Source organism: Puma concolor, chromosome E1 (assembly GCF_028749965.1).
Source record: "Puma concolor isolate L17-30 chromosome E1, mPumCon1.1.hap2, whole genome shotgun sequence".
NCBI classification, from domain to species: domain Eukaryota; kingdom Metazoa; phylum Chordata; class Mammalia; order Carnivora; family Felidae; genus Puma; species Puma concolor.
The window spans coordinates 2,100,794-2,127,148 of record NC_141680.1 but is presented as its reverse complement, the minus strand read 5'-3'; the positions used below and the strand labels follow the sequence as shown (position 1 = coordinate 2,127,148).

Genomic DNA, 26,355 nt, shown 5'->3' with positions numbered 1-26,355 from the left:
GTGCCCTAGGAGGAGTTGAGCCCCGGGTGGGGGTGGGGGTGGGGTGGAGGATGGGGAAGAAGAGACGGGTCTCTGCTCGGTTCACTGATGCATCCTCAATGCCTGGAAGGGAGGGGACGCACACGCTTCCTCGCCTCATCTGCGGTCCCGTCTGGCCTCCAGCCTCTCCTCACCCTCAACTCTGAAGCTCGATTTCGGGGCACCCTCCCTTCTGGCACCCCCACCTGGGCCCCGAGTTAGATCAGCTGTGTCACTCACTACTCCCGCGTCCCCTACCATAGGTGCTATGCTTCTCCCCCTGAGCGCCGCACCCCAGCCCCGGGGGGGGGGGGGGGGGGGGGGGGAGGGCCTCGGCCCTCAACCGCTCCCCACCCCGCCCCCCCAACAGACACACGCGCGCACACAGCACCTGGCAGCTCTGAGTATATTTAATGACAAGGTCGTGGGGGCTGTGGGGCCAAACAGGGATCACCCAGAAGTCTGGGGAGGGAAGGTTGCAAAGTTCAGCCCCCGGTCGTCCCCATCAAATGGTGGAGTCATTGGCCGTCGCCGGGTCGTGCAGCTGGTGGCGGAAGGAGAGTCGGGCCTTCCTGCTGAAGTAGGCGCCAGACCCTAGGGAGGGTATCCCTCCCTCAGCCACGGTGGGGGCTTCAGCCTGGCTGGGGTTTGGGTCTGGAGGGGCAGCCGGATCCAGGCCTGGAAGGGGGGTGGGAGGAGGGAGAGGGGTGTTGCGGCCCGTGTTCTTCTTTCCTTCCCCACGGTGAGGACCCAAGAGGCCAGGGAGGCCACCTGGGGTCCTGGGGCCCCGAGAGGGGTTGTGGAGAGAGCAGGCCTGCGACCTGGGCGGTCACTGGGGACCCGCCACGCAGAAGGGCCCCTGCTTGCTGTGATGCTGCTGTCACCGTCACGAAGGTGCTATTTTTTTTTTTTTTTTTTTTTTTTTTTTACGGGGGCTTCGCTTGCTCATTCGGCAGCGGCCCCGCGAGGTATTTAGGCGGCCCTGTGGGGAAGCCCACCTCCCACCCGCAAAACAGACCATTCCTTTCCCTCCACTGGCTTGACCATGTACCTTTGTCCCCGGTGCGGTCTCTCTGCCTCCCTGCCAGCCCCCCTTTTTCCTCAGCCACCCCCTCCCCATACCTGCTCCTCTTCCAGTCCTCCGCTGCCTCCGGCACCCACACCATGGGAAACACCATGCCCCCTTGAGACCCATCTCACCAGTGGAGGAGACCAGGGTGCTGGGACTGGTCAGGAGGGCCCCAGGAGGAGGGGTGTGGCTGGCAAGCCCCCCCACTGTGGGCCAAACTACCACTTAGCCTCAGACCGCCTGGTGATTATAGGCGCCAGGGGATGGAAGGAGGAGGAGAGGGAGGAGGGAAGAGGTGGACGGATACCCCATTCAGACACCTATCCTGTCGCGCCCCCTTAATTTGGGAGCCCTCTCTGATCTCCAGGGAGAAGCAGGAGGCCACTGGGAGGGGGGAGGTGGCAGAGACAGACACAGAGGGGCTGGGGCCACCGACGGGAGCCGTGAAAACCCGCTGACAGCTTGCTTCCAGCCTGGATGCTGCTGGGGACTCACTGGTATTCTGGAATGAGAATTCAGAATGCCCATGACGTAAAATCATAAAGAAAAAAAAAAAATAGTCTGTTCTCACGGAAGGTGAAATTGTGCTAGCCGAGGAAACGTTAGGTTCTCACTAAACGGTCCGGGAGCTCTTGTCGCCTTTAATAGGACACTGACAATGGATTAGTTATGCTGTGCCAGGTAGATTCAAGGGACTTTTTACTTGCTATCTTGCTTAATCATGTCAGTGATGCCTGGAGGTACATGTTATCACTGTCCTGATTTTACAAGCAAGGTCACGGAGGCAGCTGGAGCGGGGACTCCCTCCATCCCCACCCCCTGATCCCAGCCCACTCTGTGCTCTGCAGTGAGCTTCCCCGCATCAGGTGCTGATGCCCTCAGCCGGGCAGGGGACAGGGGTGGGGGGAGCAGAGCACCCTCGTCAAGGACTCTAAACGCCCCCCAGCACAGCCGTGCAAACGTGCTCTTAACTTGGGAAGTTGCCGGCTCTATTGGACTAGCAGACTCAGAAACCTGTTTCTTGTTTCTTTCCTTCTTTCTTTTTTTTTTTTACATTTAAAGTTTATTTGTTTTGATTTTGAGAGACAGAACAGCAGGGTAGGGGCAGAGAGAGGGGGACAGGGGATCTGAAGCAGACCCTGCGCTGACAGCAGAGAGCTCAATGTGGGGCACGAACTCACAAACTGTGAGATTGTGACTTGAGCCGAAGTTGGACGCTTCACCGACGGAGCCGCCCAGGCGCCCCTGTTTCGCACTTCTAAATTACCGGTCTCAAGGGGCGCCTGGGCGGCTCCGTCGGTGAAGCGTCCGACTTTGGCTCAAGTCGTGACCCAGCCCCGAGTTGGGGCTCTGTGCCAACATCTGGGAGTCTGGAGCCTGCTTCCGATTCTGTGTCTCCCTTTCTCTCTGCTCCTCCCCTGCTTGTGCTCTGTCTCTCTCTCTCAAAAGTAAACAAATAAATAAACATAAATAAGTCACCTTTATTGAAGTGAAAATTTACATGCAATTGAATACACACATCTGTGTCCAGGTCTGTAAATATTAACAAGGGTACACACTCGTGAAATAATCACCCCAGTCGAGATACAAGACGTTCCCATCACCAGCTTCCCTTCCTTCTCTACGCCTCCCACCCCAGGCAGCTACTGATCTCATTCCTGTCCAAACAGATTGGATTTGCCTGTTTCCGGGCTTTATTTAAGTGGAGTCCTAGAGTATTACTTCCGTCTGTCTGACTTCTTTCAGCATAACGGTTTTTAACTTCGCCCAGGTTGTATGTGTTTGCAGCTTACTTGAGGTTTTTTGGTTTTTTTTGGTAACAACAGTTTTATTGAGATAGAATGGACATACCATAAAATTCATCCTTTTATTTTTATATATATTTTTAAATGTATTTTTTTTTTAATTTTTTTTAACATTTATTTATTTTTGAGACAGATAGAGACAGAGCATGAGCAGGTGAGGGTCAGAGAGAGAGGGAGACACAGAATCCGAAACAGGCTCCAGGCTCTGACCTGTCAGCCCAGAGCCCGATGCAGGGCTCAAACTCACGGACCACGAGATCATGACCTGAGCCGAAGTTGGACGCCCAACCGACTGAGCCACCCAGGCGCCCCTAAATATTTATTTTTGAGAGAGAGCACAAGCAGGGGAGGGACAGAGAGAGAGCGAGACACAGAATCGGAAGCAGGTTCCAGGCTCTGAGCTGTCAGCACAGAGCCCGACGCGGGACTTGAACTCACAAACCGGGAGATCATGACCAGAACCGAAGTCAGACGCTCAACCAGCTGAGCCACCCAGGCGCCCCTAAAATTCACCCTTTTATAGGATCCAATTCAGTGGCTTTTACTATATTCATCAGTTGAGAAACATCAACTAATTTTATAACATTTTCATCATCCTTGAAAGAGAGCCTGTACCCCCTGTCAGTCACTCCCCTGTCCTTCTTCTCCCCAGCTAGTGGCTAACCTACCTTCGGTCTCTACAGGTTTTGGACATTTCGTCTAAATGGACTCACATAATATGTGGTCCTTTGTGTCTGGCTTTTTTTTCATTTAGCATATTCTTTTCTTCTTTTTTTTTTTAAGAGAGAGTGGGGCGCCTTGGGTGGCTCAGTCAGTTAAGCGGCCGACTTCGGCTCAGGTCATGATCTCGTGGTCCATGGGTTCAAGCCCCGCGTCGGGCTCTTTGCTGACAGCTCCGAGCCTGGAGCCTGCTTCCGATTCTGTATCTCCCCCTCTCTCTGTTCCCTCTGCCACTCGTGCTCTGTCTCTGTCTCTCAAAAATAAATAAATGTAAAAAAAAGTTTTAAATAAAGAAATATTAAAAAAATAATGACAAAAGAGTTGGATGCTTAACCGACTGAGCCACCCAGGTGCTCCTTCCTTAGCGTAATATTTTCAGGACCTGCCCCTGTGGTAACGCGTGCCAGAGCTCCACTCCTTTTTGTGGCCGAGTGGTGTACCTTGGAGGAACCACCATGTTTTGTCTGCCCATTCAGCAGCTGAGGGACGTTGGGTTGTTCCCACGGTTTGGCTAGTTGAGTACTACTGCGTGCAGGTCTCTGTGCGCCCGCGTGCTTTCAATTCTTCTGGGTCTTCACCTAGGAGCAGAATTGTTGGGTTGCCATAGGGTAGCTCTACCACTGACTTTTTCTCTTTCAGTTAAAGGGCGTTTGACACACAATGTGACCTTAGTGTTGGGCGAGTACGACACAACATAGCGATTGGACAACTGTATACATTATGCTACATGCTCCGCAAGCGTAGCTCCAACCCGTCACCACACGCGGTGCTGTTACAGTATCACTGTCTATAATCCCTGTGCTGAACCTTTCATCCCCACGACTCATTCGTTCCCTAACTGGAAGCCTGGACTGCGCTCTCCCCTCCCCCTCCCCTCTGGTAACCACCGGTTTGTTCTCTGTATTTCTGGATCTGTTTGTGCTTTGTTTGGTCATTTTTTTACATTTCACATGTAATGAGATCATATGATATTTGTCTTTCGCGAACTTATCTCACTTAGCATCATACTCTCTAAATCCATTGATGTTGTTGCAAATGGCAAGATAGCATTCTTTTTTTACGGTTGAGCAATATTTCTGTGTGTGTGTGTGTGTGTGTGTGTGTGTGTGTGTGTACCACTCTTCTTTCTCCGTTCAATCAGTGGACATTTAGGTTGTTTCTATATCTTGGCTATTGTAAATTATGCTGCTATAAACATGGTGATGCATATATCTTTTTGAATCAGTGCTTTCATTTTCTTTTTTTTTTTTAATTTTTTTTTTTTACATTTATTCATTTTTGAAAGACAGAGACAGAGCATGAGTGGGGAAGGGGCAGAGAGAGGGGGAGACACAGAATCCAAAGCAGGCTCCAGGCTCTGAGCTGAGCTGTCAACACAGAGCCTGACGTGGGGCTCGAACCCATGGACCACAAGATCATGACCTGAGCCAAAGTCGGACACTCCACGGGCTGAGCCACCCAGGCTCCCCAAGAGCACTAGGATTTTAAACACAGAAGCCACATTCTGTGACAAAGTATTTGTGATACATATATCGGCTAGTGGATTTGTGTTCAAAATATACAAGGAACGAATTCAGTGATATGACATTGTTTTTAAAAAATTACCAAAAGCTAGAAGAGACACTTTGCAAAAGAAGATTATACAAATGGCCAGTAAGCACGTGAAACTCTATCAGCTTCATTACTCCTCAGAGAAAGGCAAATAAAGCTACGATGATTTACTTCCTTTACCCTCAGAACAGCTAATGCTAAAAAGTTGGACCACGTCAGATGCTGGCCACACCGTGGAACCACCAGAAGTAACACAGACTGGTTTGGGAAAAGCAAAACGGAGCGACCACTTTGGGAGCCAGTCTGGCAGTTTCTCATAAAGGTAAAATGCACTTTTTACAGGCCCTGGCAACGCCTCAGCGAGCTATTTACCCAAGAGAAAGGGAAACGCTTATCCACACAACGATTCCTACAGGAATGTTTATAGGAGCTTTATCGCAATAGATTAGAAACAACCCAGATGTCCATCGGGAGAGATAAGGAAATCCGCATTTGAAAAAAAAAAAAAAAAAAGAGGGCATAGGGGCGCCCCAGTGGCTCAGTCGGTTGAGTCTGCGGCTTTGGCTCAGGTCGTGATCTCGCGGTCTGTGGGTTCGAGCCCCGCGTCGGGCTCTGTGCTGACAGCTCGGAGCCTGGAGTCTGCTTGGGATTCTGTGTCTCCCTCTCTCTCTGCCCCTCCCCTGCTCGTGCTTCTTGTCTCCCCTGTCTCTTTTTCTCCGAAAATTAAATAGTTTTAAAAATTAAAAAAAATAAGTAAATAAAGGGGGCATATTTTGTCTTTTAGAACTTGAGAGTTTCCCGCCTGCTCCCGGACTGTGGGTCCCCGGAGAGCGGGCTCGGCGGCGGCCGGCTCGCTCACTGTTGTGCGCCCGGAGCCCGGCCCGGGGCAAGTGGCGAGACGTGGTGCAGGAGCGGTGTAGGAGCGCACGTTCCCCAGCCCCCGGCCGCCGGCCCCCGGGCCCTTGCACCGGCCCTGCCTCTACCGCCGCCTCCCCCCGCCGGCCCCCGGGCCCTTGCGCCGGCCCTGCCTCTACCGCCGCCCGCCGCAGCCCCCGGGACCAGCGCTCGCTCGACGGCCTTGCGGCGGGGCGGGCGCGGAGGTGAGGCCGGGAGACCCGCCCCCGGGGGCCGGCCTTTCCCGCCCTTCCCGCCCCTTCCCGCCCCGCCGCCCGGGTGTGGGCCCGGCTCCCTGTGCCGCTCCCTCGGCTGGCGGACCGGCGCGGGCGCCGCCTGGGGCTGCGGGGTGAGGGGCCCGGGGGGCGCGCGGCGGCGGGGCCCGGACCCCGGGGGAGGGGGGCGGGGGGCGGGAAGGGGCGCGGGCTCAGCCGCGCGCCGAGATTTCAGGGTGTCCCTCCCGGGCGGGGCGCGCGGGACTTCCTCATTCCCGCTGGACGCCCCCCCCGCTCCCGGCCTGGCCTGGCCGGAGCCCCGGGGTCCCCGGCGAACCACCCCCCCCCCCCGCCCCGCCCCGGCTTCCGCTCCGCCCCGGCTCGGGGCCCCGCGGGCCCGGCGGGAGCTCCAGGGCGCGCGGGGGCCGGGACGGGAGGCGGGGCTGAGGCATCCTGGATGCGGGACCCGGGGACCGGGTGGAGGTCAAGGCGGGTCGGCGGGGCGCTGCAGACCGAAGGGGAAGGAGGGCGCGCGAGGGAGGTGGGGAGGGTGGGGGGCCCGGGTTCTGCAGGGCACGGCACCTCCCTGAGGCCTCCCCCTGCGCCCAGGATGGCGGCGACCCCCCAGAGCCTCTTCCCCGCGGGGGGCGAGCTGGACTCCAGCCAGTTGCAGATGGAGCCCGACGAGCTGGACACTCTGAGGGAGGGGGAGGACCCAGGTAGGTAGGGGGGACGGCGCTGGGGGAGGACGGGGTGGGGGGCGGCCGGGACCTCCTGGGGTTCACATTCTCGCACCTTCTCTCCCCCAGCTGACCGGATGCACCCTTTCCTGGCCATCTACGACCTGCAGCCTCTGAAAATGCACCCCTTGGTGTTCGCCCCTGGGGTGCCCGTCACAGCCCGAGTGGTGGGAACCGAAAGATACACCAGCGGATCCAAGGTGGCTGGCCGGGCACTGGGGACGTGGGGAAAGGCAGGGCCGGCCCGGAGGTCGGGGAGGAGGGGGCGCTGCCACCCGGCCAGGGGACAACCGCTGGGTGCCTCCCGCCCCCAGGTGGGAACCTGCACTCTGTATTCCGTCCGCTTGACTCACGGCGCCTTTACCTGGACAACCAAGAAGAAATTCCGTCATTTCCAGGAGCTGCACCGGGACCTCCTGAGGCACAAAGTCTTGATGAGTCTGCTCCCTCTGGCCCGGTAAGGGGACCCGTCTGCTTCCTGTCGGGAAGGCGGTGCCCCATCCTGTCCCTGCCCCAGCCGCCACCACTGCTTTCTGCCTGTCGCACCCTTTCCCTGCCCCAGCTCCTTTCCTGCCCCAGCTCTGGCCCCTGGTGGTGGTGGGGGGGGGGGGGGGGGCCTTCCCTGACCCCGGTTACCAGGAAACCTTCCCAGCTCGGCTCTCCCTGTCCGTGGTCCTGTGCCAGTATCTCAGCCGGGCGGGGCGCCCAAAATGCCCTTGGCAGCTTCCCGCGTCTCCGTTCTCAGGATAGGGGGCCTTTGCCAGCCTCCGGGCCTCCCCCAAGCCTCCCGGTCTCGTGCTTCAGGGATCCAGGCACTCAGCTTCCTGGCTCCCACTTGACCCTCTTCCCGCCTCGCCTCCACAGCTTTGCCACCACCCATCCCCCCGCCGGAGAAGCCGCCAACCGCGAGATGCCCTCTCTGCCTCGCGCAGGACCCGAGGGCTCCTCCAGACACGCGTCCAGCAAACAGGTGCGACCCGACGCCGGACCGCCCGGGAAGGCATTTCGTGCGCCCATGGCTCCGGTCCCATCTGTGTCTGTCTCTTGTCCCTGCTTCAGAAATACCTGGAGAATTACCTCAACCGCCTCCTGACCATGTCTTTCTACCGCAACTACCACGCCATGGTAAGGCCCAGGGGCTGGTTTTAGGGGGGGCAGTTTCATCAGACCCCCGGGGGGCAGAGGACCCCGGCCCGTGGGGTCTGAGGGGCTGGAAGCCAGAGTCTCTCCCCTGAGCCTTCGTCTTCCTCGGCAGACGGAGTTCCTGGAAGTCAGCCAGCTCTCCTTCATCCCAGACCTTGGCTCCAAAGGACTGTGAGTGTGCGACATCCCGCGCGGGCCACGGGCAAACCCGCGGATCCCTCCCTGCCTGAGGATGGGGAAAGCAGTGCCCGGTGCGCGGGCAGGGGCGGGGGCGCGGCGGGCATCCGGATTCCTCTTCGGGCATCTCCCCACCCCACGCCCGCTCCCCGACTCTGCCCACAGGGAAGGAGTGATCCGGAAGCGTTCGGGCGGCCACCGAGTTCCTGGCCTCACCTGCTGTGGCCGGGACCAAGTGTGTTACCGCTGGTCCAAGAGGTGAGCCCCGGAGCGGTCAGCGGGGCAGTGGTGGGGGCGAGGAAGGAGATGCCGTGGGCAGGGAGGAACGGACGGAGCCCTCCCGCTCCAGGTGGCTGGTGGTGAAGGACTCTTTCCTGCTGTACCTGTGCCTCGAGACGGGCGCCATCTCCTTTGTTCAGCTCTTTGACCCTGGCTTCGAGGTGCAGGTGGGGAAACGGAGCACTGAGACGCGGTACGGGGTCAGGATCGACACCTCCCACAGGTAAGGCCTCCAGCTGGTGTAGACGGACACCTGGTGAGCCGAGAGCGTTGGGGGGGGAGGCAGTGAGTGGAAGGAAAGGAAGCATTTCCACCCCATCCCCCACCCCCATCCAACCCCCCCCCCCCCCCCCAGCCGGCCTTGGTTTGGAACCAGAGAACTGGTCTGGCCACATGCCTGGGACTGCTCTTAGAACCTAGGCCCAGAGAGAGGGGGTCAAGTACAAGCTTGGGGGAGGGACTCCCGATATAAAAGAAAGGGCGCTCCGTTCATTCATTCGTTCATTCGTTCGTTCCTTCGAGCAAACCCCCGAGTGCTGGGTGCAAAACTCCGTGCTGTGCCGGTGACCTAACAAGGCACACGCCGGTGACCTAACAAGGCACACGCCTGCCTTGTCCGGGTGGGGTGGTGAATTAGGGACTAAGGGAGGAAGCGGGAAAGAAGGGACAGCCAAAGAGGGATGTATCGGGCGAGGCCAGGGCACGAAGGGTGAAGCCTGTGGTCCATCTCGTTGTTCCTGCTCAGGTCCCTGATCCTCAAGTGTGGCAGCTACCGGCAGGCACGGTGGTGGGGCCAGGAGATCATGGAGCTGGCCCAGGGCCCGGGAAGAGACTTCATACAGCTGCACCGTCACGACAGCTATGCCCCGCCCCGGCCCAGGACCTTGGCCCGGTGGTGAGACACTGCCATCCCTTCGGAGCTTGTCTGTGGGCCTCGTGACCCTCTCTGTGTTTTCTGAGTCCTTTCCTTGGTCCTCTTTGATCTCCTCTGACCCGTTCTGGCTTCGACACCCTCCCCCTTTGACTTCTCCAGTCTTCCTGACCATCTGACCTCTAACCACACTGATTATCTGCCTTCCCTCTGATCTCTCTGACCCCCATACCCAGTCATCTCCAGTCATCTCCTCCGACCCTGGCCTCTCTGACCTCCTGTGACCTTTTTAACTGCCTTTTATCACACTGGCTCTCTCTGTGCCTTATGAGCTCTTAAAATCGCTCTGATTCACTCGTTCATCCAATACACGTTTTACTAAGCACCTACTACGTGCCAGGCCCAGTGGCAGGAATAAGAAAACCCAGTAGGTGATTCAGTCACAGAACAATGGTAACTTCCGGCCGTTCCGGTGGTAGATACAGGGTACCGGGCACAGCGGGGGAACATCTGCCCCCCCCACCCCCCGGTGGGGATGTCAGGACTGCCTTGCAGAAGGCAGTGACCCTGAGGTTGGCCTTAGGAAGAAAGCGGAGACTAGCCCGTGCACCGAGGCTAGAAGAAGCAGGCTGGCATGTTTGGTGACCCTGGCGGGGGGGGGGGGGGGGGGGGAGGAGTGGCCAGAGAACAGTCTGGGGGTTGACAGCGCCTGGGTGTGCCCCGCGTGCTAAGCTGAAGCGGTTGGACTTCATCATAGGCAGGAGGGAGTGGTGGAAGGATTTTTTTTCTTGGAGGCGGTGTTGACATTCATTTGTTTCATAAGAACTAATAGCTGATACTTACGTAGTTCTCACTGCGTGCTGGGAGCTGCGCTAAGTATGATTAAACCCTCTCGCGAACCCGACGAGGCAGGCACAGGTGCTGTGTCCATTTTACAGATGAGAATGTTGAGGCAAGGAGAAGCTGAGGAACTTGCCCAAGGTCCGACACCTTGTAGACAGTGGAAGCAGGATTCAAACCCAGGCAGTCTGGGTCAAGACCCCACTCTTCACCATCATACTATTTGTTATTCAAAAGCCAAAACGATACGACGCAGAAGCACAATAAGTGAACAACTTAAGTTCCCCTTTGTTGCCCAGCCCTTTACTCCCTGGCCTCACGTCTGCCCAAGACCCAACAGCCCAGCTCTCTCCCCAGAAATAACCCTCACAACAGAGTCCTGTGTATCTTCTCCTTTCTCGGCCTGTACACTTTCATAGGCTTATGCGCATACATTACTGTTTGGTTTAATGTAAATGAGATCATGAACTTACTTTTGTGGCTTATTTTTTTTTCCCACTTAATGTGTGTGTTAGAGATTAGGCATTCAGATTCTTTCTTATTTTATTTTATTTTATTTTATTTTATTTTATTTTATTTTATTTTATTTTATTTTTATTATTTTATTTAAAGTAGGTTTCACACCCAGTGCAGAGCACGCCATGGGGCTTGAACTCACAACCCTGAGATCACGAACTTGCTTTTGTAGCTTATTTTTTTCTTTTTCACGTTATGTGTGTGTTAGAGATTAGGCATTCAGGTTTTCTTCCTTTCTTTTTCTTTCTTTCTTCCTTTCTTTTTTTCTTTTCCTTTCTCTTCTTCTTTTCTTTTTTCTTTTTTCTTTCCTTTCCTTTCCTTTCCTTTCCTTTCCTTTCCTTTCCTTTCCTTTCCTTTCCTTTCCTTTCCTTTCTTTTCTTTTCTTTTCTTTTCTTTTCTTTTCTTTTCTTTTCTTTTCTTTTCTTTTCTTTTCTTTTCTTTTCTTTTCTTTCCTTCTGTAGGCTTCTCACCCAGCGCAGAGTGCAACATGGGGCTTGAACTCACAACCCTGAGATCAAGACCTGAGCTGAGATTAGGAGTTGGACGCTGAACCGACTGAGCCACCCGGGTGCCCCAAATTCTCATTTTACAAATCTTTTTTTTTTTTTTTAGGTTTATTTATTTTGAGAGAGGGAGAGAGGACATCAGCAGGGGAGCCAAATTCTTATTTCAAGCGATGTTGCACTGAACACAGTCTTTGCCTAAGCAAAGCATTTAATAGGATGCATCCCTAGAAATAGAATTACTATGTGCATTTAATGGTATTAAACAGTATGTGTGTCTGATATTCGGATACTGCCAAACTGTCTTCTAAATAAGCTATAACCAGGGCGCCTGGGTGGCTTAGTCAGTTAGGTGTCCAACTTCGGCTCAGGTCATGATCTCACGGTCCGTGGGTTCGAGCCCCGCGTCGGGCTCTGTGCTGACAGCTAGAGCCTGGAGCCTGCTTCGAATTCTGTGTCTCCCTCGCTCTCTGCCCCTCCCCGACTCACACTCTGTCTCTCAAACATAAATGAATGTTAAAAAAATAAAAATAAAAAGGCTATAACCGAAGTATATTCCCATAGTCTATGAGGATTCTCATTCTCCTGCGTGCTAATATTGAACATTGCCAGTGATCTTTATTTTTGCCAATTTAGTGGATTAAAGACATGTTATTCCATTTTGATATCAATTTCCTTCTTTACTATTGAGATTAAACATCTTTTCCTACGGTTCACCATTTTAATCTCCTCTGTGAACTGTCAGTTCTTTTTTTTTAAATTTTTTTTTTTTCAACGTTTATTTATTTTTGAGACAGAGAGAGACAGAGCACGAACGGGGGAGGGGCAGAGAGAGAGGGAGACACAGAATCGGAAGCAGGCTCCAGGCTCTGGGCCATCATCAGCCCAGAGCCCGACGCGGGGCTGGAACTCACGGACCGCGAGATCGTGACCTGGCTGAAGTCGGACGCTTAACCGACTGCGCCACCCAGGCGCCCCGAACTGTCAGTTCTTAATCTTTGTTCATTTCGCCGTTGGCCTGTGTGTCTTTTTCTTACTGATCCGCTGGAACTCTTTATGTATGATGCGTTAACGTTCCCCACCTTTAGTCATCTTCTTTAGCTTTTTGTGCCCTCTGTAATTTTTAATTTTACTTAGCTTAAACTGGCAAATTTGTCCCCCTTTCATACGTCTGACACCGTCTGATTTCTCTGATCACTCCTGATCTTTGACCCTGCCGTCACCTCTGATCCATGACTGTCCTCGGGTCTTCACTCTCCAGAGCTTTCTGGCTTCTGATTCTGACCTCCTTGGCTTGACCTTCCCCTCCCTCCAGGTTTGTGAACGGGGCGGGTTACTTTGCCGCTGTGGCAGACGCCATCGGAGGAGCTCAAGAGGAGATTTTCATCACAGACTGGTGGTGAGTAGGGGAAAAGCTCAGGCAGGAAGGGGCAGGATAGGGCCTGCCCCGGATCAGCTTACAGGCCAGAGGAGGGAGGGGCAGGGAAGAAGGGGCTGGCTGCTCGCCCTTCACCCCCTGCCCTGAATCCCAGGTTGAGTCCTGAGATTTACCTGAAGCGTCCGGCCCATTCAGATGACTGGAGACTGGACATTATGCTCAAGAAGAAGGCGGTGAGGAGAGTGGCAGGCGGGAGGGGAGGTGCGTGCAGGTGGGTCAGAAGGGAGAAGGAAAGGAAGCTGAAGCTTCAGGGGAGGAAACACGTCTATCCTGGGCTGCTGTCTGGCAAGCATCACCTCCTTTTCTTCCTTAAGAGGAACTTACACCTCCCCCTTCATGCTCCTCCTCTACCTGGTGCAGACTTCTCTCCAAGTACCCATTACGCCTTGTGGCGTTACCTGGGGGTGTACGTGTCTGCCTTTCCCACGGGAATGACATCGCTAGCCTCAGTATAAGGCCCGGTGTCCGCCATGTTGGGGACATCCATAGACGTTAATGGATAGACAGATGATCGAGAGGAGGGGCCGGTGGGTGGATGGATGATGGAAAGGGGGGATAGATGGAAGGATAGGAGGGTGGAAAGGTGGATCAGTAGCAGGGGGGAGGGGGGAAGGGATAGATGGATGACAGGTGGCACATATGGGGGTGAGTAAATGGCTGGGAAGATGGATGGATGGATGGATGGATGGATGGATGGATGGATGGGCAGGTGAACAGTGTGCTCACCCACTGCTAAGTTTGCTGAGAGCATCAGAGCAGGGTGTGAGCACTGAGGATCCCCAGGCTGAGTGCACGGACGTACAGAACCCCAAGAATGGGGAAGGAATCGGGAGGTTGGAGGGGGGGCCGTTCTGACCCCCCCTCCCCCGCTCACCACCAGGAGGAGGGTGTCCGTGTGTCCGTACTGCTGTTTAAGGAGGTGGAGCTGGCCTTGGGCATTAACAGCGGCTACAGCAAGAGGGCTCTGATGCTGCTGCACCCCAACATAAAGGTGACTGTCAGGCGTCAGAGACGCCCCCAAAAACCATGACCCTCCTCGCCACACTTCCCCACCCCCTCGACCCTCCCTTTCTAATTTTTTTTTTAAACGCTTATTTATTCTTGAGAGACAGAGAGACAGAGGGTGAGCAGGGGAAGGGCAGAGAGAGAGAGGGAGACACAGAAGCCGAAGCAGGCTCCAGGCTCTGGCCATCAGCACAGAGCCCAATGCAGGGCTCGAACTCACGGACTGTGAGATCATGACCTGAGCCGAAGTCGGACGCCCAACCGACTGAGCCACCTAGGCGCCCCGCGACCCTCCCTCTCCTTGAACATCTCATCCCCCCATCTTCCTGTCCCCCCCCATCCTCCCTCCCAATGTCTCCATCTTCTCTCCCCTAAGCCCGCCCGCATGACCTCCCCCCACACCTGCTGCAGGTGATGCGTCACCCGGACCAGGTGACGCTGTGGGCCCATCATGAGAAGCTCCTGGTCGTGGACCAAGTAGTGGCCTTCTTGGGGGGGCTGGACCTCGCCTACGGCCGCTGGGACGACCTGCAGTACCGGCTGACTGACCTCGGGGACCCCTCTGAACCAGCCGCCCCACAGGTGGTCCCCCCAGGCCTCCCTGAGCGTCGCTAGGCGCACCCCTCCCCAGCGCCAGCCCGCCCCCGCTGGTCACTCGCGTGCTGCCCGCCCCTGGGATTCCTCTTTCTGGGACCCCAGGAAGGTGCCTCGAAGGAGGCCCAGTCCTCTCCCCACCCCCACGGCCCCGTCCCACTCCCCTGGGGTAGCGAGTGCGGCCGAAGGGGAGGGCCAGGGTGGGACTCTCTCTGTCTCATTCTTACTCTCTGTGTCTCTGTGTCTCACACTTTCAGTGCTCCTCTCTTCTCTGTGGCCCTGGCTCTGTGCGGCCTCCATGACCTCTCCTTGCCCCTGGCTTGGGTGTGTTCCCTACAGCCTCCCACCCCCGGCTCAGACGCTCCGGCCACCCCAGACCTGTCCCAAAACCAACTCTTCTGGCTGGGCAAGGACTACAGCAATCTTATCACTAAGGACTGGGTGCAGCTGGACCGGCCTTTTGAGGGTGAGGGTCCCCACCTCCCAAGCCCCCAAAAGCTGAGAGTAGGGGCAGACATCGAGGCGGGAACCGAGAACAGGATGAGCGGGGTCAAGGGTAATGTAGCTCTCCCTCTGGTCCCCTCGTCCTCCTCCCTGCCCCTGATCCTCCCGGGGGCCCCCCAGATTTCATCGACAGGGAGACCACGCCCCGGATGCCATGGCGGGACGTAGGGGTGGCCGTCCACGGTCTGCCCGCCCGGGACCTGGCCCGCCACTTCATCCAGCGCTGGAATTTCACCAAGGTGCCCACTCCCTCCTGCGGGGGCTGGGGGGGGGGGGGGGTCGGGAAGGGGCCGCCTCCCGCTGACTGCCATCACTCCACCTCAGACGACCAAGGCCAAGTACAAGACCCCCGTGTACCCCTACCTGCTGCCCAAATCCACCAGCACCGCGGACCAGCTCTCCTTCACGATCCCGGGGGGGCAGTGCGCCACTGTGCAGGTGAGGCCCCCTCTTCAGCCCGTCCTCACGCCTCCCTCCCTCCAGCCCAGGGCCCCCGGCCCGAGAGCCCCCCCCCCTCCTCTCCTGGGGTCGGGAACCACAGCATATTCGCTATTCCGCCAGGTCTTGCGGTCGGTGGACCGTTGGTCAGCAGGGACGATGGAAAACTCCATCCTCAATGCCTATCTGCACACCATCAGGGAGAGCCAGCGCTTCCTGTACATCGAGGTGTGACGGGGGTGAGGGCGGGGCAGAGAATGGAGCGGACCCCGGGGGATGAGAGGGACCTGAGAGCAGCGGGATCGGTCCTTGAGGGCCAGCGTAGCCAGGCCTGGAGAAATGCGCAGCCCGGGGCCAGCGCCTGGAGCCTAGGCCTGGGGTTGGCAGGGGGGGGCAGGGGCCTGTCTGCTGATGTCTCTCTTTGGTCCCTGCCTCAGAATCAGTTCTTTATTAGCTGCTCGGACGGGCGGACCGTTCTGAACAAGGTGGGCGATGAGATTGTGGACAGAATCCTGAAGGCCCACAAGTAAGGCGGGGGGGGGGGGGGGACTGGCCGCGGGATGGGGTTGTGGGCGTGGTTTAGCCCCTGCGGAGGGGCGGGGCTTGGGGGGGACAGGTGGGACCTCTGACTCCGCCCCCTTCCCAGACAGGGCCAGCGTTTCCGAGTCTACGTGCTTCTGCCCCTGCTGCCGGGGTTTGAAGGTGACATCAGGACAGGTGGTGGTAACTCCATCCAGGCCATTCTGCACTTCACTTACAGGTGACCCCACCCCCCACCCCCAGCCAGACTCTGCCTCTCCGTGGCCATCCACCCATGCCCCTGCCCTGACTCTGTCCCCATCCCTTCCTGCTGGACTTCTGGGGTCCGCCTCTCTCCTGACATCCCCCACCAGCTCCCCCAGCCTCCACCTCCCTCACCGGCTCTTTTCCCTCAGGACCCTGTGCCGTGGGGAATATTCGATCCTACATCGCCTCAAAGCAGCCAGTGAGTGCTGGGGGCTAGGGGGTTGCAGCCCGGGTCCTTCTTGCGTGTCTCTGGGGCTACTGCTCTGAGACGGCAGGCAGTTTTTACTGCAGGGAGACGCGTATAGACCTTGAAGTGGGGAGGCAGCTGGGACAGGGCTCCATCTGCACATGAGGGCACCCCTCCCTACAGCCCCACCCCCTTTCTCACAGTGGGGACAGCGTGGCGGGACTACATATCCATCTGCGGGCTTCGCACGCACGGAGAGCTGGGCGGGCACCCGGTCTCCGAACTCATCTACATCCACAGCAAGATGCTCATCGCCGATGACCGTACGGTCATCATCGGTCAGTCCTGGACGCTGGGTGCCTGGGGGTGGGGGGGGTGGGGGGGGGGTAGGGCCGCACCCACCGGCCCAGCGGGAGGTGAGGGAAGCTGGCTGGTCCTCGGGCAGAGTTGATGGGGCAGGGCCCCCCCCCCACCCCCTCCCACCCCCTCCCACCCCCTACCCCAGGGCTCAGGCAGACACGTTGCGTCCTGCGCCCATCCCAGGCTCGGCCAACATCAACGACCGGAGCTTGCTGGGGAAGCGAGACAGTGAGCTGGCCGTGCTGATCGAGGACACAGAGATGGAACCATCCCTCATGGACGGTGGGGAGTATCAGGCGGGCCGGTTTGCTTTGAGTCTGCGGAAGCACTGCTTCAGGTAAGGCCGGGTGGGGAGCTACCGGCGTGGCGGGGAGGCACAGGTTGGGAGGGGGTTACTCTGCCTCTGGAGCGGGTGCGAGGGTTTCCCAATCTAGCATAGGGTACCGGGAAAGTAGGGATATCAAGACCATGAGAAACATATATTAAAAAGATCCGAAGCAGGTTCCAGGCTCTGAGCTGTCAGCACGGAGCCTGACGCGGGGCTCCGACTCATGAACCGTGAGATCATGTCCTGAGCCCAGGTCAGACGCTCAACAGACTGAGCCACCCAGGCGCCCTGAGAAACAAATACTTTAAAAGTAACTTGGTAGTTTTTTGTTTTTTTTTAAACATCAAAATAGTGGCCAAAGAAGATACAAAGTAAATTCTGTTGGATTCATTTGTGCTTATTGTACTGTTTAACATCGGGTTTATTTTGAATTACCTGCGTAGGAATAATCTGACTTTTCTGATATTCACCTTCTCCAAGGATCTTTTTTTTATTTTTCATTTTTTTAACGTTTATTTATTATTGAGAGGCTGAGACAGAGAGTGAGCAGGGGAAGGGCAGACAGAGAGGGAGACATAGAATCCGAAGCAGGCTCCAGACTATGAGCCATCAGCACAGAGCCCAACGCAGGGCGTGAACTCACGAACCGTGAGATCGTGACCTGAGCCGAAGCCAGTCGCTTAACTGACTGAGCCACCCAGGCACCCCTCCAAGGATCTTAATCTGACCTGGCGGAGACCCTTTTGTCCCATAGTGTGATTCTCGGGGCACATGCCCGGCCAGACCTGGATCTCCGCGACCCTGTCTGTGATGACTTCTTTCAGCTGTGGCAGGACACAGCCGAGAGCAATGCCAATATCTATGAGCAGGTGGGCACCGAGCGGGGCTGACTGTGTGGAAATCCACGGGTTATCCCGTCCGGGGTAGGATGGAGGCCCCACCGCCAAGCCCTTCCCAAAAGGGGGATGAGGGTGTGGGGGGCGGGCACATCGTGGGATTCAGTGGCTCAGGGTCAGCGTGGGGGGATATGGTGTGGGGAGCGGGGGCACCTTGGACTCTTGGCCGAGGGTCTCCAAGCCCCACTGGCTTCTGTGCCCCCCACCCACAGATCTTCCGCTGCCTGCCGTCCAATGCCACACGCTCTCTCAGGGCGCTCCGGGAGTACGTGGCCGTGGAGCCCCTGGCCACAGTCAGCCCACCTTTGGCCCGGTCTGAGCTCACCCAGGTCCAGGGCCACCTGGTCCACTTTCCCCTCAAGTTCCTGGAGGATGAGTCTTTGCTGCCCCCCCTGGGGAGCAAGGAAGGCGTGATGCCCCTCGAAGTGTGGACATAGCTACGGCTTCAGCCCGGGACAGCTTACCTGCCGCTGGGCTCCACCGAGGCTGGAGGGCTCCCTCACGCTGGAGGGCAGTGCCCTCCGAGACCAGGGGGAGGGCAGGCACGCCGGAAGAGGACTAGAGAAGACAAGCCACGGGGTCCCTTCCTTGAGAAGCAGCTGAAGAGGTCACTCCGCCTCTGGGCTGGCGGGACGGGGGTTGGGGGGGGCGGGAGGGCATTCTGAGTTCCTCCCCCCTGCCGCCCGGTTCAAACCCCTGTTCCAGGGCAGAGGCAGACCCTTGCCCCCACGCCCGGGATGCCTCCCTGGGGGAGGCCCTGTCCTGGGCCTTCCTCCTCCTGCCCCCGAACCCCCTCTCTGCCATTACTGCCAAGGTGGAGGGAAGAGCGAAGCCCCGCCCCCAGCTTCGCCCCCGCGGTGGGCAGGGCGGGGGCTGGGGTGCACACGGGGTGCACACTTACCCCCTCCGCTGCCTGTGGACAAACACTAGCTTTGTATCCGTTCAGTGAGCATTTCAAAAATAAACGCCTAGTCTAGACAAGGTCCCCGGCTCTTCCCGGGCCGAACCGCGGCCCGAGCGCACGCCTCCCCGTTCCCGCCCGCACGTGGCACTGGGGCCCCGCGCCTTCGCCCCACCCGCCTCCCGGCTCCTTCCTGCGGCCTCATCCCCACTGCACCTGCCTGTAGTTTCCGGAGCTCCGTCCCCCAGCTGCTGGGAAGGGGAGGTGTTGGAGAAGGAAGGGCAGGGCCACCCCAGGACGCCTGGAGGGCCTGGGAGCTGCCGCTTCAGCTGCACGGGAGAGAAGGGCTGGGCTCAGAGGGGCCGTCACTCGTTCCGCGGGTGACAGCACAGGAAGAGGCGTAGGGGAGCCCCCGTGGGAACGGTTAAGGGTACAGGCTTCAGGGCAGGAAGAACTGGGCCCGCATCCTGGGCCTGTCATCACCTAGGCGACGTTCTCAAGTCTTATCGCTTCTCCGGGCCTCAGTGGCCCCAGCTGGGAAATGGGAATGGTTCTTCCATAAATGGCCGGCTGCAGAGACGTAGTGGGTGATTTATAGATTTGGGGCGCGTCCGCCGTTTGCCACACGCCGCCCTAGCAAGTGCTCGGTGGCCACTCGTGCCAGGGGTCAGCACATCAAGCAGTTACAGGCCGTTTGTATCACCGCACAAAGTTCCACAGGCCAGCACCACTGCAGAGGGAAGAGAGACAACACAGGCATACTCAGCGGTAGAAAGGTCCCGTTCCAGACCGTGGCCATAAAGCCAACATTGCAGTAAAGTGACTCACATGAATGTTTGGGCTTCCCGGGGCACGTAGCAGTTAGGTCCACATTCTTGGTCTCTTTTACTTTGATGCACCAAGAAGCTGTTTCCGGTTAAACATTGTTGCGGCCGCTGGGTTTCATTGCTCTGTATTAACACAGGCATACGTGCCATTAAATCCTAACATCATAAAAAAAAGGTTATGTTTACACTATACTGTAATCTATTCAGTGTGCAATAGTATTGTGTCTACCAACAACAACAACAACAAAATCAACGTACATACCTTAATTAAAAAAATATAGGGGTGCCTGGGTGGCGCAGTCGGTTAAGCGTCCGACTTCAGCCACGATCTCGCGGTCCGGGAGTTCGAGCCCCGCGTCGGGCTCTGGGCTGATGGCTCAGAGCCTGGAGCCTGTTTCCGATTGTGTGTCTCCCTCTCGCTCTGCCCCTCGCCCGTTCATGCTCTGTCTCTCTCTGTCCCAAAAATAAATAAAACGTTGAAAAAAAATTAAAAAAATATATATATTGCCAGGGCATTTGGCTGGCTCAGTCGGAGAAACATGTGACTCTTGATCTCAGAGTTGTGAGTTCGAGCCCCACGCTGGGTATAGAGATTACTTAAATGAACTTAAAAAAATTGGTTTTTAAATTTTTTTTAAATAAAAAATATTGCTAAAAATTGCTACACGTTATTCGAGCCTTTGGTGAGTCAGAATCGATCACTGATCACCACTGCAAATATAAGGATGAAGAATTTGAAATATCGCAAGAATTACCAAAATGTGACCCAAAGTGAACAACAAATGTTGTTGGGAAAATGGCACCAACAGACTTGCTTGACACAGGGTTGCCGCAAACCTCCCATTTTTAAAAAAAAATATGCTTGGGGCGCCTGGGTGGCTCAGTTGCTTGGGCGTCCGACTTCAGCTCAGGTCATGATCTCGCGGTTCGTGAGTTCGAGCCCCACGTCGGGCTCTGTGCTGACAGCTTCGGAGCCTGGAGCCTGCTTCGGATTCTGGGTCTCCCTCTCTCTCTGCCCCTCCCCCACCCACGCTCTGTCTCTACCAAAAAAATGAATAAATGTTAAAAAAATTAAAAAAATATATGCTAAAACTAGGCCTGCCTGTAAATGCTATGAGTGTGGCACACATTGGGATGAAGAAGGTCACCTCCCAGGGCAGGTGAGGAGGAGGCGATAATGGGTATACAGAGAGAGTTCTCCACGTGAATTGGTAGCATTTCTCTCTCTCTCTTTTTTAATGTTTATTTTGAGAGAGAGGGAGAGAGAATCCCAAGCAGGCTCCGTGCTGCCAGTGCGGAGCTCTACTCGGGAGATGGTGACCTGAGCTGAAATGGAGAGTCTGATGCTTAACCGACTGAACCACTCAGGCGCCCCGTGTAATTTCTCTCTTAAGCTGAGTGGTCGGTCGATGAAGTTGTAATATACATATTCCTATCTCTTTCTGTATCCGAACTACTTTGCAATTAGAGAAAAAGTTGCCCACAGATCCTGGCTTTCGCCCTTGATGTCCCTCAGCCTCGGTCTTGGAACTGACCACAGGAGCGGGGAGAAACGAGCTGGGGGTGGGGCAGGGCAAGCAGTTTAGGAAGGCTTTCTGGAAGAGGGGGCATGCTGGTGGATGACAGCCTGGAGGGAGGGGAGGCTCGCCACCTGGCTCCCGGCCTTTGAATCCAGCCCTCCTTTCCTCTGAAGAAGCCCCCATCACAGGAGAAATCCTCCCCCTCCCACATCCAACGGTCCCCTGGTACTAATTGGCATTCTGCTAATTAGCCTCATTGTCAGCCTAAGTGCCTCCTTCCCTGGGGGACTTTTACCTCATTAACTGTGGAGGAGGGCAGTGGGGGCGGCAGCTGTCCCGTGGTGGGCTGGGGCTGGTGGGTTTCTGCACCACACTGCTGGTCCCTCAGCACCACCCCTGAATCCCACATTAGTCCTGGAGTTTCTCGAATGGAGGCCACCATAGTGCGGGGGGCAAGCAGCGGGCTTGGAACCAGAAGAGGTGGCCCTAGACCCGGCAAGAGAAGGAATCCAGCCTCCCAAGGTGGGCGGGAGGTCCTGACGGCCCCTGGGCCCGTATGAGATGTTCATCCATCTCCGAGGGGTCCTATAAGTTGTCTTATTTTTAATATTTTAACTTTCCTTGAAGCCCGATCCAGGGCTTTCTCTACCACATCATCTCTAAGTTTTTATTACAGACAGTCTCTTATACAAAAGACAATACAAACTCTCATGTATCCATATGTCCCCCCCCTTTTTTTTTTTAATGTTTGGGGCCAAGCAGCTCTTTATTGATTTCGTTTGTCCTCGGAGGAGGGGGTGTCTTTTTTTTAATATCTCAAGAAACCACTAAACTCTAGGTTAATTGACAGAATGCTTCCATAGGAGCCATGCAAACAGTGAGCATGACTCTGAGGACCGGGACAATTCTGCAGTGTATTCAGGTTCTAGCAGTTACTGTTAAAGGAGCCTGAGGAAAACAAATTCAGCAGGTCAGCCTCTCTGGAAGCCATCAGATGTGAAGATCTGCACAGAATGTGTCTGATTCACAACCGGAATAAACCAACCTGGGGATCCTTTATAATTCGTGTGTGTGTGTGTGTGTATGGGGCTAGGGGTCACTATTACTATTCTGTGGAGGCGGAGATTAGGGTCACTGTACATTGAATTTCTCCAGCTTCAGTAATTATGAGCACAGGGGGTCAGTCCTGTTTCTCTGCACTTTTCACCTTCCAGATTGCACTGCCTTTTGAGGTTTGAGGGCTATCCTATCCTTGTGGTCTTCATTTGCTCATTCATTGATTCAGCAGCTCCCCCCCCCTTTTTAAAAATATTTATTGAAAGAGAGAGACAGAGAGAGACAGAGAGAGAGAGAGCGAGCGAGCACAACCTGGGTAGGGCCAGAGGGAGACAGAGTGAGAGAGAATCCCAAGCAGCCTCCGCACTCCGATGAGGGGTTCCAATTCATGAACTGTGAGAACATGACCTGAGCCGGAATCAAGAGTCAGCCGCTTAACCGACTGAGCCACCCAGGTGCCCGAATTCAGTATCCCTTATTAAACACTGCCTATGAGTCGGGCATAAGTAAACTTATCAAAGACCTAGTATATGCCAAGTGCTTTACATATCTAATTTTACTTTATTAATCTCCCTATTATCTCTAAGTCTCCGAGAGATTAATGACCTGTCCAAAGCACTAACTTCAAATCGTTTTTTTCCCTCCTCTCCCATGGTTTTGATCTTGCATGAGCGCCTGCCCAGATAACAGAGGGCTTCATTCACTTACGTGATATGGAACCTCTAATGGGTGCCAAGACCTGTACTGAACAAGGCCGACATGACTGCTGCCTTTAAGGAGATTCAACAGACACTTAAAAGTGTCAAACGTGGGCATGCATTGAAGTCAGGCAGCTAAAACAGAAGAGCTAAACTCAGCCCTAGTGGGTCAGGGAAGGCTTCCTGGAGGAGGTGACTTAGACACACGTAGGACAAAGCAAAAGGCAGTGAGAGTGGGCATGGGCCGAATATTCCTGGGAGAAGAAACAGCGGGTGCACAAGCTGCAGGAGGGTCTGTTGCGTTCTGGCCACTGTGAGTAGATTTCAACATGGCTAGAATATATGAGACTGAATGGTGGAGTGGTGAAAAACAAGGCAGGAGAAGCAGGCAGAATCTTGAAGTTCTTTGGTGCCGTACTGTATTCAAAAGACAGAGAGGAGGGGTGCAGCGAAGGGTCTCAAACATGAGTGACATCAGATGTGAGTTTCAGAAAAATCACTGTGGGTATGGAAAATTGACTTAAGAGGGTCCAGGCAGGGAGACCAAGCAGGTGGCTTTAAAGAGTAATGGGGGTAAGTGGGGATTGTGGCTTGGACAAGGACAACGACAGGGTAAATAGGAGGGGAGGGGAGCGAAACTGGATGTGCATACGAATGGGCCAAAGAGCAGTGTCCGGAAAGGAGGATGTTAACCCCTATCCAAGGACTTTTCATTCTAACTCTCCTAAATGATGTTTGCATGAAGACCGCTGGCGCTGGCGGAGTCTTTCAGAGACGATACTGTTGCTGGAAGTGATCTCGGGGATCAAACTGCCTTCCTCCTCAACTTCACAGTTAAAGAAAAGCCCAGAGAAGCAAAGCAGCTTACTCAAGGTCACACAGCACGACAGTGGCGGAACACGACTCCTCCTTCTTTTCACAGCATCACCCCGCCTCCCGTGAGGCTAATGGCTGGGGGTGCTGTGCCAACACCAGACCCAAGGTGACCCGCGCACGATTTGAAGAGGTTGGACGTGGGTTCCTCCTCCTCTCCCTACTACCCCTTCCCCCACCCGCGGCTCCAGCGATCAATGAATAATTGTTGAAACAGCTCCTTTGCGCAGAACGAGGGGTGCAGAGACAAAGGGGTGCGGTAGGATTCCCCGTCCCCTCTGAGGTCCCCCAGCCGGGGAAGGGGGTAAAGGGCACTCCGGAGGCAGCCGGCACCCCCGCCCAACTCCCACGTGGTTTCTCCAGCCAGATTCCCACCCTGAGGCCCCTCCCTCGGCGGCTCCACTGTTGCCATGGCAATCAGGTGGGTGGACAGCCCATCCTATCTAGAGGCCATCCAGCCCTCGCGTGGGGAGTTACCATAACAACCCCCCTAGTAATAGGGGGGCTAGGTCCCGCCCCCCTTCCCCCGCAAATTGAGGTGGGTGGCTTGATTGGCAGCTGGCACGCGAAAGAGGAGGAAAAGGGAAGGAAGAGCGTCAAAGGAGAGCGAAGGAGGAAATGCGGGAGAGAGAGGGCAAAACACAGGGGAAGGGAAGGAAACGCGTGTGCGCACGCGCACCGGCCGGTGGGCGCGCTCCGCGGCCGCCCGGCCACCGCCCACTTCTCCTCGCCAGGCTCGCGCGGTCGGTCGGTCCTCGCGCGCGCCTTGCGCTCCCTCTCTCTGCTGCGCCTGCGCGCAGGTGTCGCCGCCTAGGGGGAGGGGAACCCGGCGCGCTCGCGTCACGTTCCCTAGTCCACCCTCCCGGAGCGCGGCCGCTCCGCGCCTGCGCGGGAGAGTCGGGAGGCTCGGGTTGCGGACCGGGCGCCAGCTCCTGTCAGTCGGTGGGTCGGTCCTCCCGCCGGCCCTCCCCCTCCGCGTCCTCCGGGGGAGGCGCGGCGGAGTCCGCCCCCGGGATCCCCCCCGATGGGGGAGAAGCGGCGACGGCGGCAGCGGAATAACCGAGCCGGCGCGTGAGCGGCCCCGGGGCCCGGCTGCCCGCGGAGGCCATGGGCGACCCAGCCCCCGCCCGCAGCCTGGACGACATCGACCTGTCCGCCCTGCGGGTGAGCGCGCCGCCCCCAGTCTCGCCCCGGTTCCTGCCCCCGCCGCCGGGGAGCGGCGCGGCCGCGCGCCTCACGTGCCCCCCGGGGCGCCCCCCGCCGCGGGGCCCCCGCCCTTGGCTTCCCCCCTGTCCGTGCACGCGCTGCGGATTCCGGGAGCCAGGTCGGTCCCCGCCCTGTGCTGCCCCGCCCCCACGCTCCCCCGCCGCCTCGGCCCGCACTCGGGCCCCGGACCCCTTCCCCCACCCCGCTTCCCCCAGACCTCGCCCCGCCACCTGCACGGTGGTGCCGGCGGTGCCCCTCCCTGGCCCCGTCCCCGCTCTCGGCCTCTTTCCAGCCTTGCCCCTGCTCGCGTCTCCTTCCTCCTCCTCCTCCCCTTTCTCGGCGCCTCGGATTTTGACTTTGCAACTGCCTCGACAGCCTCCCCCTCCTCCTCCTCGCCCGCCCCTGAATGGCACGTCCTCCCTGGCCGGAATTTCAGCCTTTCCGTCTGCACCCCGCGCCCCCCGCGGCCGCCGTGGTCCCCGTGCGCGGCTCTCCCTACGCCTGGTCTCGCGTTTCGAGTGCAGCAGCCCAGAACCAGGCATTTCCGGCCTCAGGGTCCCCGCATATTACGTTACCAACTCTGCAGCGGTGTGGGGCTGGAGCCGAGACAAGTGCAGGGGGGAGGGGGGACGCGCTGGTTCCCTAAAGAAACCCAGGCTCGGGCTGGGGAGAGGATGTTTCTGTGCATGTGCACACACATGCGTGTGGTCGGTGGGGAGGTCGGGATGGCAGCAGGCATGTCTGCGTGTGCTGGAGGGAAGGGGGAGGTGATGGGGTCTCCAGGGAGGGGCTAACCAGAAAAGGGCACGTGCACGCCCTCATTTGGGAGCTCGTCGGCCGCATTTGTTCTGCTCGCAGCGCTGGCTTAAGGAGCAACTTAGTGATCTCAAGGTGAACACTCCAGACCGCCACCCAGGTGCGCTTTCTGTCCGGTGTCCTTCCGGCTTCCTCAACAGGCCCAGGTGTGCGGAGCGCAGGATTTCCCCTCTCGGGGTTGGGCTTCTCAGGAGGCCCGGGTTTGGTGTCTGGCTTTGGAGTTCGCCGGGGAACGTGGCCAGTAGTGGGAAAAGGCGGTCAACCACACGGGTGCCCCGGATACGCCCGGAGGGGAGAGGGGAATTGAGGAGAGCAGAGTCATGTCGTTAATTGGGTCTCTCTAGGTGACACAGTTTCTCTCGACATTCAGGTCATAATTTGTTTGGTGCAATGTTGGGCCAGTTCAGTGTTCTCTCCTGCCTTGCTGGAGAGAAGGTGATGAACAGTTGCTCAGGAGGGAGACTAAGTATTGGATTTCATCGTGTGTGTGTGTGTGTGTGTGTGTGTGTGTGTGTGTGTGTGTGTGTGTTGGCCGGCAGAGGGTCTGAAGGCTTTAGGAGGGAACTTCTGAGGGTCAGTTT

The 26,355-nt window shown here is 56.8% G+C and overlaps 3 protein-coding genes across 17 annotated transcripts in view; 2 read left to right on the top strand and 1 right to left on the bottom strand.

Moving 5' to 3' along the window:
* Nucleotides 1-410: 410 nt before the first annotated feature.
* CE1H17orf114 (chromosome E1 C17orf114 homolog) lies at nt 411-7,515 on the bottom strand. 2 transcript variants are annotated; one of them, XM_086685736.1, is made up of 4 exons: nt 7,377-7,515; nt 4,053-4,190; nt 1,141-1,589; nt 411-696 (listed from the first exon to the last, which is right to left on the bottom strand). In XM_086685736.1, exons 3-4 carry the CDS (start codon nt 1,211-1,213, stop codon nt 524-526), a joined length of 246 nt encoding a protein of 81 aa, XP_086541862.1. In that variant the 5' UTR covers nt 1,214-1,589; nt 4,053-4,190; nt 7,377-7,515; the 3' UTR covers nt 411-523. The 2 variants fall into 2 exon arrangements, 1 of the variants encoding a protein (XP_086541862.1); XR_015243800.1 differs by having other exon boundaries at nt 558-696; nt 1,395-1,589.
* PLD2 (phospholipase D2) lies at nt 6,820-18,858 on the top strand. The gene is made up of 24 exons (XM_086685735.1): nt 6,820-6,991; nt 7,082-7,212; nt 7,327-7,469; nt 7,877-7,982; nt 8,072-8,137; nt 8,268-8,326; nt 8,498-8,590; nt 8,682-8,834; nt 9,357-9,506; nt 12,657-12,740; nt 12,874-12,952; nt 13,660-13,770; nt 14,196-14,366; nt 14,718-14,844; nt 15,003-15,121; nt 15,207-15,320; nt 15,444-15,548; nt 15,758-15,846; nt 15,967-16,080; nt 16,256-16,305; nt 16,497-16,631; nt 16,837-16,990; nt 17,736-17,850; nt 18,090-18,858. Exons 1-24 carry the CDS (start codon nt 6,883-6,885, stop codon nt 18,312-18,314), a joined length of 2,802 nt encoding a protein of 933 aa, XP_086541861.1. The 5' UTR covers nt 6,820-6,882; the 3' UTR covers nt 18,315-18,858.
* A 5,761-nt stretch (nt 18,859-24,619) lies between these two features.
* The window catches only part of MINK1 (misshapen like kinase 1), a 43,407-nt gene continuing 41,671 nt past the window's right edge, over nt 24,620-26,355 (top strand). For 5 of the 14 annotated variants that reach the window (XM_086685725.1, XM_086685720.1, XM_086685719.1 and 2 more), the window contains exon 1: nt 24,624-24,916. In XM_086685725.1, the coding sequence (XP_086541851.1) occupies nt 24,860-24,916 (57 nt within the window). In that variant the 5' untranslated portion in view covers nt 24,624-24,859. Of the gene's footprint in view, nt 24,917-26,355 lie in introns of all 14 variants that reach the window. The other 9 variants (XM_086685731.1, XM_086685730.1, XM_086685728.1 and 6 more) reach the window with 4 other exon arrangements.

Excerpts from the sequence above, each read along its gene's own strand:
- PLD2 (XM_086685735.1), top strand. The coding sequence starts at position 6,883 with ATGGCGGCGACCCCCCAGAGCCTCTTCCCCGCGGGGGGCGAGCTGGAC. Across the intron at positions 9,507-12,656 it reads CCCAGGACCTTGGCCCGGTG|GTTTGTGAACGGGGCGGGTT; the intron begins GTGAGACACTGC and ends CCCTCCCTCCAG. Across the intron at positions 15,847-15,966 it reads AGAATCCTGAAGGCCCACAA|ACAGGGCCAGCGTTTCCGAG; the intron begins GTAAGGCGGGGG and ends CCCCCTTCCCAG.
- CE1H17orf114 (XM_086685736.1), bottom strand. The coding sequence starts at position 1,213 with ATGGGTCTCAAGGGGGCATGGTGTTTCCCATGGTGTGGGTGCCGGAGG. Across the intron at positions 697-1,140 it reads GAGGACTGGAAGAGGAGCAG|GCCTGGATCCGGCTGCCCCT; the intron begins GTATGGGGAGGG and ends CCCCCCTTCCAG.